General features: G+C 37.0%; 2 protein-coding genes across 2 annotated transcripts in view; one reads left to right on the forward strand and one right to left on the reverse strand.

Annotated features, from left to right (window-relative positions):
• Positions 1 to 6,847, forward strand: part of LOC129002873 (L-threonine ammonia-lyase-like) — a 30,722-nt gene extending 23,875 nt beyond the window's left edge. The window contains exons 6-10 of the mRNA XM_054430978.1: positions 1,232 to 1,394; positions 2,019 to 2,174; positions 2,659 to 2,795; positions 3,583 to 3,808; positions 6,570 to 6,847. Coding sequence (XP_054286953.1) covers positions 1,232 to 1,394; positions 2,019 to 2,174; positions 2,659 to 2,795; positions 3,583 to 3,808; positions 6,570 to 6,761 — 874 coding nt within the window. The 3' untranslated portion in view covers positions 6,762 to 6,847. The remainder of the gene's footprint in view (positions 1 to 1,231; positions 1,395 to 2,018; positions 2,175 to 2,658; positions 2,796 to 3,582; positions 3,809 to 6,569) is intronic.
• Positions 6,848 to 8,511: 1,664 nt separating this feature from the next.
• Positions 8,512 to 17,725, reverse strand: LOC129002874 (transcription factor HES-1-A-like). The gene is made up of 5 exons (XM_054430979.1): positions 17,696 to 17,725; positions 14,931 to 15,026; positions 11,665 to 11,820; positions 10,093 to 10,191; positions 8,512 to 9,342 (listed from the first exon to the last, which is right to left on the reverse strand). Exons 1-5 carry the CDS (start codon positions 17,717 to 17,719, stop codon positions 8,521 to 8,523), a joined length of 1,197 nt encoding a protein of 398 aa, XP_054286954.1. The 5' UTR covers positions 17,720 to 17,725; the 3' UTR covers positions 8,512 to 8,520.
• Positions 17,726 to 20,151: the final 2,426 nt, after the last annotated feature.

Raw genomic sequence — 20,151 nt, forward strand, 5'->3', positions numbered from 1 at the left:
CAACTTTTAACAATTTCTTTCCTAATGGGTTATTAGGGATAAAAATTACTCACAAATTCATTATTGAATTGAATTCCTTATTTCTAGAAATCAATAAAAATAAATTGTATTGACACACTATTCACATCACCCAAGTAGCAAGAAAACAGTTTGAACTGGTAATAAAACAGTTTTGAAACATGTTAAAGCATATAGGTACAAGCCTGAAATGACACAAATGCCATTGAAAAATCTTTTCAGTTTAATTATGAGGCCTAACACAGCTTCTCGCATTCAAAGTGGCTATCATTACTTAGTCAGACATGAAGCGTCTGTGGCGTAATGGCTTAAACATCGGGCTACCATGCTGGAGTCCCAGGTTCAAATCTCGGGAACACCTAGAGCTTTTTGACAAGAATTTTTTTACTTTTTCATTTTTATTTTATTTTTAGTGCATAGTAGATGTGATTCAATGTGTTGAAACAAATTAAAAATTGTTTTTTAACAAGCTACAAATTATTTTCAATTAAGCTAATGACTCGGATCCTATATTTACTTGTATTGATATGTATTGATGTGTATTGATGTGTATTGGCCCAAATACACATACGTATCAATACGTATCAATATACAATTTTTGTATTGATATATATTGATCACTTCCACTAGGGTTACTAGTCCTGAAAATAAGTGTTTACTGGACGAGTGTGGTCGTTTCCGTGTGAGACGAAGTCGAGTACGGGATAACCATACGAGTCCGGTAAACACATTTTGGACAAGTGACATACGATAATTTAAGCCATACTACTAAAAATATCCTTATATATTACTAGAATTGCTACCAACTAAAGGACTAACAATCACTAGTCATAACCTCTAAGAGAGGTTATGTTTTTGTTTATCACCACTCAACGCCAAATACTGTACAATCAGCTGGTTGGTGTCCGTAAAACTCATTACAGTACAGTAGTACGTAATGAAACCCTGTTTGATTAAGCTGGCGGCAAACAGCTGTTTTCTGGACTAAATCCTTGCGTGGGAAGTTCGTAAAAATAGTGTAGTCTGGCGTAAAATATGTAAACGTAAAGTGAATGATAAAATCAACAGGACCATAATTTGTGCCCTTGTATAGTCCCTGATGTTTAGAAATTTTCTGTTTTTAACTAAAAGGTGAATTAGTATTTTAATATAAAACTTATTGGCTGACACTTTAAAATGGCATTGTCATGATAAGTGATGATGATGATTTCAGATATGATCATCCACATATCATCGCAGGCCAGGGTACACTTGGGCTGGAGATTGTAGAGCAAGTGTCGGACATTGATGCTGTAGTAGTACCTGTGGGAGGGGGAGGGCTGATAGCTGGTGTGGCATTGGCTGTCAAAAGTCTTCATCCTAATGTTAAAATTATTGTAAGTTCAACACAATTAACTTTCTTTTTTTGATGTTTGTACAATGTTTTGTTTTGTTTTTTACTACCAAAGTTAGTACTTTAGAAAACGTTAAGTCATGCTTGTAAAAGAAAAATAGCTCACTTAACTACCTCATACAACTCTAAAACACAATATAAAATCATAAAATCATGATCTTCCGTTTTGGATTTTCCAAGATCTGGGTGTTGACAATTTTCAATTTTAAATTTACCATACCATTCAGAAGCCATGTAGGCCTATTTCAAACACTAGCCGTCTTGAAAAGATTAGGACCCACAAAACGCTTTAACCTTTGACTTTTTTAATACTACTACATAAATGTTGACTACCCTAAAGTCAAAATGCCAATCTATAAAAAGCATGAAGCTACAGAAATAAATCAAATAATCTTTGGCCACAAGTTAAAGTTGAATATAGTGTACTCCATCTTCTCATACATATATTTCTACAGCAATTTTTCTCTACAATCTGCCATTTACTCTCTCCCCATAAATTGTAGGTACCCTTCTTCTAAAGTTCCTATCAAAAAAATTGGTCTTTTAGTTCATTTTCATGATAGTTTATTTACAAGCTAGAGTACCACCAAATGTTGAATGTTTACAGGGTGTAGAGTCTGACAGGTGTCCAAGCTTTTCAAGAGCTATGCAATGTGGCCAGCCTACCCCAGTCAAGATCCACTCTACTCTAGCTGATGGTCTGGCGGTACCTCTGGTTGGATACAATGCCTACCACACAGCAAGGCCTCTTATCGACAAAATGGTGATCTTGATATTTTTCATGTTATTGATATATTATTGGCTTTGTTTTAGTCAGCTATCACTGTCTGAATTATAATAGCCCAGCCAATTAGACAAAAAAAGGCTGTGCTCCCTAAAAATTTGTCCAAAGCTGGAAAGTGTTTTAGTACCTTAATGATCATATAAGTAAGAGTCCTTTGAGTTTGCGATGGATTCTGGCTTGTGCTTAAGTATTGGGAGTATGTTTGTACTCTTCTCGTGTTTTGCTTATAACTCCTAAGTGACCCATTGAAAATTAAAAAAATATTTTATCATGTTTTTAAGGACATTAAATTATGTATCGATTGGTGTTATTGTAAGGTTATCAGATTCAGCTAAGCCTTAACCATAATATATTTTCAATGTTAGGTAATTTTTTACCAATATAATCAAAAAATTGGTTGACAAGTGGAACCCATCCCTTATCAAATCTCAGATCCTTTTTGAACCTTGACATTTTCTTGTAGGTGGTGGTCAAAGAGGACTGGATCGCCATAGCCATTCTGCGACTGGTAGAGATGGAGAAGTGTGTGGTAGAAGGAGCGGGGGCTGTGGGACTGGCGGCCATCTTGGCGGGGCATCTCTCAGAGTTTCACGGGAAGAGGTAAATGCTGATAATTTCAAACTGAATCAACCTCAGTAGTAATTGAGATAATTATTGATGGCCAATATCACTTTGATGCCAATCATAAACCAAAACTGAGGGATTTTGATGGGTTAGATTGATGTCCCACTGATTGATAAACACTGAGGACTAATGTTTTGTAAATTTTTAAGATTTTGGAAGTAAATTCTAATTTGCTCTCTATTGTAGAAGAAAATAAAACAATTTTGTACATGTTTTTTCTATTTAAATTTGTATATACATTATTTTGTACATTTTGAAGGTTAATTATTATTTTTCTGCCACATATAATTGAATTAAGCCGACAAGAAAATAAAAATATAAGTGTTATATATGAGTTTGGTTTCTATATTCAGTGGTGGTAGAGTAACTTTTTACAATTAGTGTAAAGAACCGCATTATTAGGAAATTTCCCATTTAACCCCTTAACCGCGGCCTAAGATGGCGTGCCGCGGTTTCGACACGATCAGTGGCGCAGGGTTTAATTACGCTCGCCAATGGCCCAGGGCGGGGTTTTTCGCAATTCTTCGTGGTTTTTCAACATTCAGAGGAAACCTAGTATAAAACGCATTTTAAAGCAAATAACTGTGATAAATATTATAACTTAACTATTAACTGATGATTTGAGTAAAAATCATGCAATTTTAATCCCAGCATTGGCCTTCCTGCTGGTATTCTACCAACAGTATTATAATTTATTTTGTTACAAATTCAATTTTATTTTGGCTATTAAGTGTGATATATGTGTGTGTGACTATTTCCACAGAGTGGTGCTGATCCTATGTGGAGGCAACATAGACACCACTATTCTGGGCCGGTGTCTGGACCGTGGTCTGACAGCAGACGGCCGTCTACTCAAGTTCTCCGTGGTGGCCAGTGATCGGCCAGGAGGCATTGCAGAGTTGTGTCGACTGCTAGCTGACACTGGAGTGTCCATTAAAGATATCCTGCACGAGCGAGCCTGGATTACTTACGATGTGTTCAGTGTCAAGGTGAGATTCGGTGAAGCTACATAGAATGCTGGTCTACTGACCTTTAGAAATTACTGGTTAGCAAAGTGATACAGTCACTAACCTAATTAGCTACCTACTTAAAGTAATTTTAGGTAAACTTCATCAGATAAAATTGAGATACCAACACGGCAAGATGCATATTTTAAAGCTTATGTGAGTGTTAAATGAATTGATTTGAAACGATTTTTAAGGATTCGGAAGATAAATCAAGTTAGCTGCCACACAGGGCCTTCGTATGGTTTGTTGGCGCCTGGGGCGGGATGTTGTCAGGCCCCATCAAAAATACAATGAGCTATGCTCGTGGCAATGTTGTGCATCTGTCTAATACATCGTCATCGTCCTCCACGATCCCGGTAAATTCTGAATATGACCATCAGTGTCCTCTGCAATTGAGACAAAATCGAGATTATCTCTGTCGGTCATGTGGCATCAATCATCAATATGGTTCTTCCCGATTGCAACAAAATCGAGATTATCTCCTGCGGTCGTATAGTCATTATCATCATCTTTCATGAACGCAGCAAAATCATAAATACCTCCCACGGTAACAAAAATATTTATTCATTCTCCAAATCTTGACCACACCCCATGATCCCAGAAACATGATCATCGTCTTCCACAGAAAAAAGTATTGTTATTGATCGCAGACACATTTTGCAATAGCTAAAACATTGCAATCATAAAATCTCGGCTTGAGTTCGATTTTCTTACTTGATGTTTGATCCCTCAAGCTTGTGGGCAGCGTGAGAGATGATCAGGACTTTCCGCGGTCGCAGAAGACGATGATGATTGATATCTACAGAGCCGCGAGGGATGATCAGAAAACTGACACGATTACAGAAGACATTGATGATGATCTCCACACGACTCCGCAACATGATTAACATTTTACCGCAATCTTGGGAGATGATTACGATGTCTTCACGACTGTGATGTCTACAGGACCGCGGGAGATACAATAATACACGACCGTGAGGGATGATATGAAATATGCCGCGATCGCGCAAGACGATGATAATGTCCACATGACCGCGAGAAAAGATCATAATTTTGCCTCATTCGCAATATTATCATCGAAGACGATGATCTCCAATTGTCCGCGGGAGAAGATGACCATTTTTCCACAATCGCGATAGGCGATTACTATGTCCAAACGACCGCGGGGGATGATATAGGGATGATATAATGATGTCTCCATGGCCACGAGGGGTGATCAGAATTTTATCGTGATCGCGCGAGACGATTATAGTGTCCACACAATCGCGGGAAAAGGGCAGAATTTTGCCTCATTTGATAAGACGATGATTATCTCCACAAGAAAGTGGGAATGATTGCCATTTTGCCACAATCGCGGGAGGCGATTACTATGTCCACACGACCTCAGGGAACAATATAATGATGTCTGCAAGGCCGCGAGGGATGATCAGAATTTTATCGCGATCGCACAAGACGATGATAATCTCCTCATGACCGCAGGAAATGTTCATATTTTGCCTCGATCATGGAAGATGATAATTATGTCTGCACGATCGAGGTCGGGTGACCGCGGAGATAGGTGAGAATTTAGCCGCAATAGCGGGAGACAAAATATTACGATGTCTACACGGCTGCGAGGGATTATCATAAATTTACCGCGGTCGCATGCAAATACTTACTTACTTACTCTTACTCCCATGGCCATCGATACCCAAGGTGGTATTTGGCCTTGCCAACTAACTGCCTCCATTTCTTCCGATCTTCAGCATCTTCCTCCATAATTCTTATCTTCCTCATATCTTTGGGCACTTCATCTTTCCACCTCGTTTTGGGACGCCCAGGAGGTCTTCTTCCAACAGGGTTCTCTTTCAGTGAAGTGTAAACATAACTGTAAGTGGTTGTATTTGCATGCAAATACAACCACCAATTTTTTTATTTTCCAAAATTTTAGCGCCCCTGAAAAAGCCAATTGTCTCACGCCCTAAGGACGTGCCTACCGTGCCTATTCGGTAAATCATACCTGGCACCCCCAAAGCCACTGCTACTGAGGCGCCGGGGTGACCGCCTTGCTGCCACAAGCTAGATGAATAAGGTTTATCTCTACGTTGCTGTACGCGATTCACTAACTTGTAATATCACGGAAAAATGGAATTCAGAAATGACAAATCTGAAGTATTTAATACAACACAAAATGAGATTTGGTTCTCTTAACAAATCCAAACAACAAACTAAACGTAGAGAATGCTGATACAAAACCTAAAATGACAACAGATTTACTTTGAAAGGAAACATTAAACAAATTATGTTGGACTTTTACAATGGCGACATAACAAAGTGCATGTTTTGAAGCTATGATAACTGAAGGATGAGTGTTGGATGGATGAAATTATAGCTTACTACTTACTTTTATCAGCCTCAAACTGGTGACCTCCTAGTTCGTAGGCAAGATCTATAACCACCCAGATATTTTATGTTTTGTTTTATTTTCCGAAGAAAAATAATAAACCTGGTGTTATAAAAAATTGAACTTCTGAAAGTTGAATTTCATGAACACCTCCAAGAAGGTTGACCTTGAATATTTTGACCAACTTTCCTCATACCAGTGTACTTTGTTACATTAATATTTCATATATATTGTACGGTATTCAATCTATTGCTGTGCATTATTAAATATCTTGCTAAGCAACTATTCTTTACAAATACACCCTTTTCCACTTACCTACAAAATTTCAGTCCCTCCCCTTACATTACATTATGTTTACAGGTAAAAATTGTATGTGAATCTCGTGATCTTGAGCATACAAAACATTTAATGAAGGTGCTTAAGGAGCGGTATAGATCAGTCAATTTTGGTGACTTTTTAGAAAGTTTAGACACACCAAGAAACGGATCACCAGAGCTGGATGGCCAGACATCACCTCCCAACAGCATAGAGCCTCAGGAAATAAATGTGTAAATTGAGAGGGTGGCAATGAGTTAACAAGTTTAGTTTTAATGTGTGTCTGTTGATGTGATTTTATTAAAAAGTAATGTTTTATTTTACTGGTAGTTTATTGTTCCTAATATCTTTCCACAAGAGTCCTATAGTCCTCGCCACCCTAAGTTGAGGCAGCCAAAGGCCGCACTAGATATACGCCGTGCAGCCTTGGCCTGCCTCAACTTAGGTTGGCGAGGACTATAGTGCTGATTGTAATAATTGAAAGCACTAATATGGTCTCCATGCTGCTTGATTGTTTTGTACTACATGAGTTAATAAAACGATGAGATTATATAGAAGTCCAAAATTAATTTAACAGGTACTTATTTAAAAATCCTCCATTTTCTGTCAACTATTTGCCTAGATTTAAGTTAACTAGAAGCTTTGAACTTTTAACTTTAAGATACTAAAGTAGGTATCCTGTCTATACACTCCCCACCACCAGTCCCCAATTCCCACCACCAGCCCACCAGTCGTCAATTTGTAAGCAAAAAAGAACATAGTTCTGTGAGTCAGTCAAAGATTGCGCTAGTGTGTAAAATTCCATTGTATCAGTCTGTCAGCTATTTGCTTAGATTTAAGTTAACTAGATGAAGCTTTGAACTTCGACTTTAAGATACTGAAGTAGGTATGTTATCCTAGCTATAGATGGACCAGCAGTCGTTAATTTTTAAGCAAAAAAGAACTTATTTCTCTAAGTCAGTTACAGATTGCACTAGTGTGTAAAATTCTATTTTATCAGCGTAAATCTGTAAGTGGCTCACATCAACTAGGTCCATTTTGTCTTTAAAACTGGCGAAAATATTTTTGCCACACTGCCCTGTTTTAATAGACTTTCCACACATGAAATTAGTCCAAATTAGTGTTTAGTGAAATTAATGTTTAATCAAATCGGGGTTTCATTACGTACTACCAGAAGAAAATCATATATACATACGCACAGGTCAATGTCCACATAAAATTAAATGTATTTGTTGGTAGAATACGATGCCGCAAATTTGAGCTCAAAAGAGCTACTGAGTAAAAAATGGCAGCCGCTCAAAGATTCAAAATGGCAGATTTAAGAAATCTTTAAACGCCATTTTTGACTTGGTTGACCGTTTTGAGTTAACATTTTCGGCATTGTATTCTACAAATAAAAGCCTTTAAATTGACGTGCATACATTCAACCTATGCTTACATTTAAGATTTTATTTTGAATCTTAGCGGGCCGTCCCCCTGAGGATGGTAGTGTATCACTGAATAATGTGTTGTTAATGCCCAGGAACTGTGTACTAAGTTTTTAAGCTATATCTTTATCACCTTTTGAAATATTTAACCTTCCCTGGACTTTTTTCCCACTCTGTATACTGTTGCACCACATCTGTAACATTAGGACTATCTTCCCTATTTCACTAGAAAAACCAAAATTTGATGTTTTAACGTTGTTCTAGAATGCTTTAAATTTAAAATAACAATGAAATTGGAAACTCATATAAGGATATGGTGAACACTGATGATTAATAAATAATATCTTTGACTATCAATAATAGTTAATGATAATATTCTGATAACTCATTTGGAAAATAATATCATCAGAAAAAAAGTTATTATAGGAATGATTATAAAAATTTATAAAATATTTTTTTATTTCCAAAATATACAATTTGTTGTAAAGACAGTATGTGAAGAATATAAAACCAAATAAAACATAAATAAATATAAATTTATATACAAAACATGTCAACACAATCGGAAGTCACCAAGGTCGCCACATATCACGAGAAACTTGTGAAGATGAGGTAGATGGTTGGTTTTGAATTTCAAACAGACTTTTTCTGTCAAGTGAACTATCATTTCGATGGTGGGTAATAACAGTGTGTGATTTATTTTGAATTTCAAACAAACTTTTTCTCTCTTCAAAGATATTATTCTGAGGTAAATTTTCCCTGAACGTTTTTTGTACCTTTAAGGGAGGTTGGTAATCAGTTGCTTCAATCAATAAGTTGGATTCTTTCGGTAGTGGTCTTTTAACTGGATGAGGAATGTAGTCTTTTTTCACAGAGTAGTCTAAAGGATCCTTAAAAGTGGGTTTTCTCTCAGTATAACGTTGTGGAAACGCTTTTAGCATTTCATCTGAAGTTATAACAGTCAAAGGTTGAATTGGTGCATTGAAACTTGTAAAGCTGTTTGGTTCTTTTAAATTTTGTGGTTCTCTCGGAGGATATTCCTGGTGGTGTTCGGACGTGGAGGAGACCTCAGGGCTGGGGAAGGGTTGGTCACAAGACTCCTCACCATAGCTGGACATCGTGGTGGAGGATGGACTGACGGGAGGCGACCGTGATCGTGCGACCGCTGTGAAGGCACTAGGGCGACCCTGCGGCTCACTGGTGGTGGTCACCTGGTTGTCCAGGGGTGGGGGAAAGCAAGGCAGATGCTGGGAGTTGGGTAGCAGCAACGCCAGTTCTCCGGACGGCAACCGGCTGGGGATCAGCTGCAGCCCTGTCATCATCTGCAGCCTGGCAGAGGCTGTGTTGTTATTCACATCTTCTGAAGATGGCCGGCTACTTGGAGGACCAGTCTGTAACATTAAAACATGCTAAGTGAATTCAAAATTTAGATAAGGTGAATGAATGAAACCAATATACACAAGGCCAAGCAAATAGTGACAAAACTCTTGATCTGAGATGAAACTCACAAAGAATCATCATCCCCTTTAACTTAAACTTGAGCCTTTCAACATTTATTTTAGGTAGCTTCCCAAACCAAGTCTACCAGAGGTAGTTGAACTCCTCATAGGTGCACACTAGACCTGACAGACACAGGGTTCGATCCTTCGATCTACAATATGCTGCTTCTTGGCCAGAGAGACAAGGCCTTAGAGCACTAAGATGTTGATCAGACTCCCTCAGTCTACCTCACTAACAGCAATCGTCAACTATACGTGCAAGGGTAAAACTGAGAAGCTTGACTCCCAGGTTGCTTCACATGTCAAAGTATAGCTTTTAACCATTAAACTTTCATAGGCTAATAAAACGTATTAGCCATTGAAGCCTTAAGGGTAAACTACACCTTCTACTAAACACTTATAAAATAAGGTAATCATCTGATTTCTTGATCCTTCTTTTGCTCTTGTATAGCATTGGTTGGATTCATAAAGTAGTAAACATTCTGCAGTGTTAAGATAATGTGTCAAAATAGTGTATTTTGTAAAGGTTTATTTCTTCATCCACTTTGATGAGCCACATTTTTGCCACACAGAGAGGTGAGGTATTTAGTATAACCAGTATAACCTAACACAACCCATACGTACCTGAGACGAGGGTGTGGCCATCTGCTGTAGACCATTGACACAAGATGCAAGATGGCTGACCAACCTCTGCTTGACCCCAGCTTCTACTCCATCTAGTCGGCCAATATATCGGCCTACCTGCAACATTCCATTAGGTTTTTCATATGTTTTTGGCAATTAATTGTGTAATAGTTGCTTTGAAAAAATCTTCTGGTCTGCAGACATTGGTTTTAGATTTAGTAAATAATAATTCTATAAAAAGGGTGATAAGAACGACTGCAACAACTACTGTATACAGTTATCTCCCTTTTAAACAAAACACATAACATATTATCATAGCTAATACTGTACAAACAAGACTAGAAGAATACTCATAGATTATAATTGGATAACACCAAGCTGGCGTTACCTATCTAAAGAAAAGTCAAGAACAGACCAAATTTACATACTAAAAGAAGCAATAGCAAAATATCATGAGTATAAGCAGTCCTTCTATTACATCTTCATAGACTATACTAAAGCTTATAACAGCATTTAAATAGAAATAGATTATGGGAAATAATGGAAAAAGTTGGTATACCCAACAAATTAATCAGACTCACAAGATTGAGTGTTAAGGATTTAAAATGTAAAGTTAAAGTTGAAGGACAACTATCAAGGGAATTCAATGTAAAATAACGGCATAAGACAAGGAGATGGGATATACCGGATACTGTTTAACATCGCCCTAGAAGAAGCGCTACAAAAAGTCAAATCCTCAGATAAAGGCATCAATATTGGGGAAAAAATAAACATATTAGCCTTCGCAGACGACGTGGTCATAATGGCAAATAAGAAGGATGACCTCAGAGAAATAGTTAAAATATTAATTGAAGAAACAGGAAAAGTAGGCATAAAAATTAATGACATCAAAACAAAATTCATGAAGTGTGGAAGATGGGATGTCTAAGAAGCAAATGATGATGAAGATGATATCTTGCAGATAGAGCTCTTTTCATAATGTAAATAGCTTTCAGTATTTAGGAGTATACTATTAACAGACAGTAATAATGAAGAATTAGAAATAATAAGCAGGTTAAATTCAGCTAACATAGCCCTTTATGCATGTAACAAATTGTTAAGCTCAAAATTACTATCCCACAACACCAAATTACGTATTTACAAAACAATATTAAGACCGGTTATACTATATGGATCAGAAACGTGGGTAATGAGCAAAAAGACAGAACAGAAAATAATAACATTTGAAAACAAAGTCCTTAGAAAGATATTTGGCCCGGCGCTCGAGGATGGAGTATGGAGGAGAAGACATAACACCAAGGACCAAGGTTAAGGAGCGTTACAAAGACCCAGACATCGTATCGGAAGTCAAAAGTAGTAGACGGTTGAGATGGTTTGGACATACTATGAGAAGACAGCAAAACTGCAGTGAGGAACATACTTGATAGAAACCCCGAAGGCAGAAGACCAGCAGGACGGCCTCTCCTTCAAATCTGAGGATTGCTGGTTTGAGGGTTGCTATTTCTCAAATAAAAATAGAATAGTCTCTGCACATTGCACAACACAAAACTTATAAACGTTGTTCTATAATGTATTTGACACCAGACATACCTCGCCGGCGCACTCTGTGAAGCCAGACTGGAAGCGCCGAACCACAGTGGGGTCTGCACCGGCTGCCAGCGACAGTTGCTGTCGTTGTATGGTCTGTAGATGTTTGACTGTCATCTCTAGGATATCTGCCTTCTCTAACTTCGAGTGTCTAGCAGGCTGGAACAAAATTGACAAATTTAAAATTTTATTCAAGAGACAATGTGCAGCCTAGACTTTTTTTAAACACTCATTCTTCCGGAGTGGTGAGGAGTAAAAGTGTGATGTTTTGCTTGTATTCAACTTTGTTTATCCATCTTCATTATATAATTCAAGTAAATTCACATTTTAAAATTCTTTTCATGAAATGTGATTATGGGTAAGAAACGATTCAGCATTTTGTAGGAGAGTAAATATAAAAATCATCATTTTTATCATTGGTTCCCTAGAAAATCTTTAAAAATTGTCAATCCTATTACAAATCATAAATACCCAGTTTTCAGTGTGTGGGTATTTTTTTGCGAGTTTCTTGAGTTTTTAGTTCACCATATAAGACAATAAACTATACCATCAACAATGTCAATGACTATACTTTTGAACAAATAAATAACCATAATTTTTTACTCATATCCAATGAACTATGCAAAACATTTCTATTGTTTAAACTTGTTATTTAAACACCCACACTTTTGGGTATTTACCTAGGTGGATACCAATTTATAAATACCTTACCCATTGGGTATCTACCCAGCCTACACCACTAGCCTTACAATAGTTTAATCATTTCATTAATTTCACCGCTTTGTAAACGTGGACTACTCTAACTCACACAGGTTTTTAGATTTACAGTATCAATAAGGCTGCAGATTAAGGATAATTTCTTTTGACTTATAATGTTGGATTTCACAATATTCACTATCGTAATGCATCTTATAAAATACTGTGTATACATTAATTAATACAGTAAATGCTCCCAACACTATGACTCTCCTCATTCGAATTGTGACTTTACCATACTCCAGCTGACTTTCCCGGTCCCTTTCAGTAAACGACTTCCTGGTCTAGGAATGAAGCTGCTTGCTGAGTAGTGTGACAATATTATATTTTATTTTGAATGAAAAACATGCATTTAAATTAAAAAATAATTAAATGAACATTTTTATGTTAAACTGTATGTGAAAAAAAGTTTTAAGTACTTACTTTAATATGAAAATAAATACTTAAACTAGTAAACAACATTTTTTTTGTCTACAATGATAAAATAAAAGGAACAGTAAAAACATTATTTTAAGATATACTGAGCAATATTTCTTAAAATGTTCTAAAATCTACTTCAACAAACAATAGTCTATCGCTTAATTTTTGTACCAAACTGAAGGTATTAAATTTATTTTATGAACAATGTACTTAAGTTTAAAAATAAATTACTAAAAATACGGTACACCATGGAAAAAGTTTGACAATAAAAATTTACAATTAGTTTGATTAGTGCTGGAAAGTATTGAATACTGTAAAGAATTGTAATTGGTTCAATAAATATGTAGGCATACCACCTTACATCAGGCGAAAACTGTTAAACAGGTTAAACAAATTTTAGGGTATTACAGTAGTTTCAGTTTAGGAAAGTTTATTCTAATATATGACACACAAAGAGAGCATTTGTATATCAAAAGATTTCATAATCATTCGGTTTCATAAATGTTACTGTGTTCATAAAAAAATGTATCTATTACTGGTAAATTATATTATTTATGGGTGCAAATGGGTTAATGTTCATGTGGAACTTCTTTCCTAGAGGTGCGGAATCCCGACAGTCACCAATGGTTTTAAGCTGTGATTCGGAGATTTATAGTCAACCACATATGGAAAAAAACCAAAATAAATGGGTCTCCTATTAAAATAGTTTTCTCTGTATTCAATGCCTCCCTATAAGCTTTGTCACAATTCAAAACAAGCCGGTAGAGTTCCCATCCACCAAACTGAAACACCTGCTGTCTGCTGGAGCATATGACCTTGCCTCTTATCAGACGACCTATGTTATCAGCGGTCGTGTCGGCGGCTTCTGTGACGTGAGAACAGTCGTCTTCCCACACTTTCCGTCTCTCTCTAACTCCCACGCGTCTGCCCTCTCTGTCGCTCTAGTGGCGGCTCCATATCTTCATCTCACTCTTGTTGCTCGTGAAGGCTAGTTCTGCCACTTTCCCACGACCCTAGTTCTGTTTCTTCCATTCCCCCCTCCCCCCACCCTTCTACGCGTGTGGTCGGCTCTTGGTCACCAGCTCAATGAAGGGGTTCCACTTCCAAGAATGGTGAATTGTAACAGAAGCCTTTCCGACTATGCAAGACTGAGCGTCTTATCTCAGTACAAGGTGTCAACGCGTTCTCGGACTGAGCTGATGCCTATGTGGTGTATTGAGTGGTGGGAAGGGATCGTCTGGCGGTATAAGTTTGAAGGGTGCCTATTTTTTTTTAATTGCAGCTAAAAAATATCAAAGTGATATTTTTAAATCAGAAAACATACAAATATACAGCCTAAATTTAGAAGTTAGCGAAATTGTTTACAAATGCTCCTTCCCCCTCCCCTTTATTTTCTCTTTAATACAATTCTGAAAATGATTGAGATTTTAGAATTTTAAATCCAAACAGATAACTTAATACTTTATGTTGGTTATACAATACTTAGGCCACAGCATATTTATCAAATTGATTGCAAATTAATTTATTACTGTGGTTTATCACACGTTTATCAGCTTTGAAAGTTAATTGAAAAGTTAGTTTGTGCGTTAATTTGTCTCACAATAGAGTTTAAAATACTTCGATGACAGGACTCCCTATGAGTTTAAATTTAATTTATTGTCAAGGGACAACGCTAAATCCAGGGCACAAAACTACTGAAGTCCAGCTCCTTTTTACTGTGAAGGTTAGGCGATCCATCAGTAAGATCCTTCAATTATTCAATAGGTAATTCAAATTCCAATTCTTAGTTGGAAACTTCAAACTATAGCTACAAAACATAATCCATCAATCCCTCATCAATCTTCAATTTGTTACATCTACCCACCTGAATGCAAAATATAGTTTATAGTGTTGATTGTGAAGAAAATGTTCGGTACAATTTTAATGGTCAAATATTTCCCCTATGCAATTGCACTTAATAGCCTATACTTTATTACTAGGTCTTGTTGAAGGAATTGTTCCTTGCAAAAAGGATTGTAAATGTAGCCCTAACAAACCATGTTTTTAGGAAGGTAAGACTATTAAATATACTTGTTTTCACTGTGGTTACTTACGTCCTTGTTCATAGCGTCCAGGATGAGGGACTTGAGTTCGTTGAGACAGTGGTTGATGCGAGCTCGCCGTCGCTTCTCCATGATGGGCTTGTTGCTCTGAAACGTGACATATGAGCTGTAGTCCGTATAACATACATGATCTCATCACTCTGCGACATATCGTTAAACATCATGACAAGCTGTAGACATACATGATCTCATCACTCTGTGACATATCGTTAAACATCATGACGAGCTGTAGACATACATGATCTCATCACTCTGCGACATATCGTTAAAACATCATGACGAGCTGTAGACATACATGATCTCATCACTCTGTGACATATCGTTAAACATCATGACGAGCTGTAGACATACATGATCTCATCACTCTGCGACATATCGTTAAAACATCATAATGAGATGTAGACATACATCATCTCATCACTCTGCGGCATATCGTTAAACATCATGATGAACTCTAGACATGCATGATCTCATCACTCTGCGACGTATCGTCAAACAACATGATGAAATGTGGACATACATGATCTCATCACTCTGCAACATATCTTTAAACATCATGACGAGCTGTAGACATACAAGATCTCACCATCATTTTGTGACACATTGCTTGATCAACTGTAAACATACGAGATGTAACAATAACAATTTCTGTGACGTATCGTTATATTGACATAACGATGAGTTGCAGACATGCGAGATTGCACCATCAATCTGTGAAATGTTACATTGACGTTATATTGAGTTGTAAACAGACGAAAGCCAGCCATCACTCTACAGCTCGTAACTATGTTACAATGTTATGAGACATATTGTTACATTGGCACTGAGCTGTAGACACACGAGACTACGTCATCGTATTACTCTGGGACATATTGTTATATTTACATTAGTAATTAGCTGTCGACGTACCAAATATTACTTAAAGTCTGCGACACATTGCAAAATTGATATTCTGAAGAGCTGTAGAAATACCAAATCTGAAATGTCATTATCACAAATTTCAAAATTTTGAGTGACGAATGAACATAATGAACTACAATACTCATTGACGATTAAGGGGTTTGAGAGGTTTTTTTACTTGTAAGAAACGCTGACATTATGAAAGTATTAGTTCAGCGCAGTAATTTATAACACTTTCATTGTGAGAAGGTCGTTGAAGGTGATCTGGTTTTTTGAAGAAGGAAGAAGGAACTGGCGCGTGCCGAGGGGAGGCTTTGAGAATAGGGGAGGAACGAAGAATATGTCAAGGAGTAGGTCAAGGACACATTCTCAAACGGATTTACATGACTTATTCTTGGGAATCCAGTTCCATCCAGTGAATGAATGACAGCCACTAAATATTATAAATCAAATATTTTCAAACAACCTACTGTCAGGCCTATTGAAAGGCGTTCTAGCAAATCAATGGGTGTTACATATCAAACATATCATATTATAGAGTTGTCATTCTTTATAAATCAGCCGAAGACACGGCTTTAAGGCTTTCTGTCCCATGTAGACCTATGTAGTCATTTCTACAATTTATCTTTTGTTATTTCACCAAAATTAAAATTTACAACCAAAGGATAAATCAATAACATTTGTCCAACAAGACAAAAAAATGTTTACCGCCACACTCTCTATCTCACCTTACTAATCTTAAAAAATGGGGGGCGAGCTGGTCTAGTGGTAAAGCGTGGGGCTTCGATGCCCAAGGTCCCGGGTTCAAATCCCGCCAATCACCAATGGATTTTATCTATGTGATAATGCCGCAACCCTCTAGGACGGAAAACAGGAAAAAAAACTAATCTTAATTCAAAAATAGACCCGTCTGCTTCAGAGCTTTATTTACAAATAAACAAAGTTTTTATTCATGAGTGAATTTCACTATCAAAACTGTTTCACAAATTGATTCAAGTCAGGATCCAAACTAAACAAAAATTCTTAATACCACGAAACAAAATAAGATTAATTAAAAATTCTTTAGGTGATTCTACAATGGAATTAAAATCAATGTTTATTTTGCAGTATTCAATGTTAGTGGTTCTGTTCTACCACCCACAGCATAGCTACATATGGACTACACTAGCGCTATCAAGTCAATGAATAAAGAGGTTTTATATTGGCTAGCAAGGATAATAATTTACCGGTGAGGTAGTGAATGGTTAAAATAGTTTTCTTCATTTACCTATCACGTCGATGTGTTAACATTTGTCTTAAAAACATGTAGTGTCCTATTGAGTAGTGATATTATGCTTCTTAGTTTCCGTCTAATTAGTAATTAGTCAGTGGAAAATTGATGTTTATAATTATAACAATCTGTAATATTTATTGAATCGACTAAACAAAACTGTTTTTGATGTCAAATTCCTATTTTTTTTTATCAAATCTTATGAGAACAAACAACAGATAGGCAGGCCTAGAGGAAGAACTGAAGAAGGTATTATCATATTGACAACTACAGTAAAATACTATAATACTATTCTCAATTAAATATAATGCATACGCATGCCGGTAGTGTAAATAGGTTGTATAAAACAAAAATATGCCCGTTCAAGATTATACAAAAAATATAAAACTAGTTATTTTATTTTTAGGATTATAAATTTTTTTAGGTATGTATTTAGTTAAATCAATAATTTTGTGTATTTTATGTCACAGATAAGGGTAAAAATCTACAAGTAACTGGGTTTTTTTCAGATAAGCACTTATCTTACAAGCCTTAACACTAAAAAAAAATTATTGTAGAAGCTATTAGCAAAAACAATGTTACTTACCCGTCTCTGTTCAGCTTTGGACATCGTTGATCCTTGCTGATGTGACACATATCCCTGGTCCATCTCATCCTCGCTGATGGGCATCCTGCCAGTGATAACACAGTGTAGATATCACAACAACACAACCAACTCAACTAGTCATCACACCAACACAACACATGATCAACACATTCGCAACAATCGATCAGCTGATAACGAAAGTAAGACCGCGGGAGACGACGTGCTTCCAGCGAGGTCTTGGCGGCGTCTAGTGAATTCAACTTTAAAAATGCCAACTCAGGAACTAAAAATTCTCCCACGGCCCCCCCTCCCCTCGCGTGGCCCCCCTTGTCGCACGACCGCGCACGACTATCTCCCTCTCTGTCGCACTCGTGGGAAGGGTGCTACCGGATCCCGTATTTTCCCACATTGTAAATACCTACACTCTGCCCCGCTCTGAATGGAGAACCTGTCTTTGTTCTGCGCCCCTTCCATTTCGAGTTTACTGGTTTCACTTATTCATTTTGAACAATAGGTTTTATATGAGTTGATAATTTGATTTTATAGCCAACGTTACGTAATGAGTTTCAGCATTGACTATACGTATAGTCAATGGTTTCAGATACTTTATTCCACTTCTTGTTTTATGAGTTTTTTTTAATATTCGTAAATTTTGTGAACTTTTATTAAGTTTGTGAATTCATCTATTATTATTTTATTACTATTGTAAAGAAGAGGTGGTGTCTGTCTGTGTATCTGTGTGTTTGTATGAGATAAACTCAAAAACTACTTAATCGACTGGGCTCAAATTGGACAAAAATAAATCCACCGCCCTGAGGATAGGCCCTACTTGCGTCTTTCTACCCCAGAGAAGTATAGTTTCAGTTTTTAATCTACTGTACAACTTAGCCATCTAAACTACGATTACTAATGAAACACTGTTGTCAAATGTCCAGGGCCATACTACAGAAATAGAACTCATATACTGTTACAGCTCAATGTGAGACGTGGACATGTAGCTTAGTAGATTTTGTACAAAGTGATCTAATTTTTACACATTAATCTGCATATGTATTTCTCCAGGTTTACAAGACTTGTTGTATAAAACATACAATTGCACACCTATGTGGACGGTGTACTTAGTACACAATTGTTACTTAGTATATCATGTAAGTAATTACGCGGTTACTATGGAAGAACATATCATTATTCCCTGTTAATAAAAAATCTCAATTATCTCTTCTAAAAGCCTCTAAAACCTTGGTGTCCCAAAACAACAAAAATATGTTAAAGCTATATAAGGTTTGAAGTATCTTGAAGCTACACTTTAAGAATTTACAGATAGACTGCCCTTCTTTGCTCCTTGTAAATAAGGCAATTCAACATATTTAGCAAGATAATAAAGGTGATTCGTAACAATAAAGAAAACGTAATATGCAGCTTTAATCTGCCACTGACTATGAAGTTATGAATAAGTAATGAGTCTTGGATAATTCTCGGTAGACCTGCAAACGGCAGTAAATTTAAACTCACTTAAATACAAAAGTTATGCTAATACATTCGTATCTGACTTATCACCTTAAAAAGTGGTCTAACCGACTCTCCCACCGGTGTGGGGGTGAGTTCAACTTGCTGGTCATTGCACAACACCAGCACCAGCACCACCCCCACCTGAGGACCGTTGAAAGTGAAGGTAGCCTGGGAACCGACAGCATCCCCCGTGAGAACCTACCCTCCCTCCGCTAACTGTAATCTTGGGCAACCGGGGCCGGAAGTGCGGGGACCGGAAATAAAGAGTAACACCTGACCCGGGGTTCCGATACATCAGGGGGAGGGAGATAGGGGCAGATTAGCAACTGGTGTAGGGGCGGAGACAATAGCATTGCGATGGGGGGATTTCACTTCCAATGCCGCCTGTTGACCGTGACTTGGCCCGGGTGATGTAAGACCGCTAACATGGAATTTTGCATTCAGATTTTTTTTTATTTGGCTATACAAGCAGTGCAGTTTCGTAGAAATAAAAGATGGGGACCAGCCGCTTATATTGAATCTAAAGTAACAGGCCGATGAAATATGTCTCTGGCTAATATAAAACCTATGGCTAAATAATTGTTAGTAATATCCGTAAAGCAGTCATCTTTAAATGCAGCATAAATTTATAAAATGCATACCAAAGGAGAAGAAAACTGATTTTTCAAATTGAAACGCTAATGAAAATCGTCATTCGTCGTAGGATTTTGCGGACGGTGTTATTATATAATCCACATAGCCTACTCAATAAAGGTGTTGGGTCGGAACTAATTAGTGAAAGGCAGATTTTTCATGGATCATATAAGGAACATTATCTGAAAAGTCCCCACCCCTCCTCCTCTTGCTTCCCCTCCTACTCCTCTTTTAAGTTAACATGTGTAAGCCTTTTTATATTTGATAAAATATCTAAGTAACAAACAGCAAAAGGGTTATTTTTATTTCGTCAT

The sequence above is a fragment of the Macrosteles quadrilineatus genome, unplaced genomic scaffold (assembly GCF_028750875.1).
Source record: "Macrosteles quadrilineatus isolate MER2022 unplaced genomic scaffold, UCM_ALF_1.0 Scaffold_9__3_contigs__length_116548681, whole genome shotgun sequence".
NCBI classification, from domain to species: Eukaryota; Metazoa; Arthropoda; class Insecta; order Hemiptera; family Cicadellidae; genus Macrosteles; species Macrosteles quadrilineatus.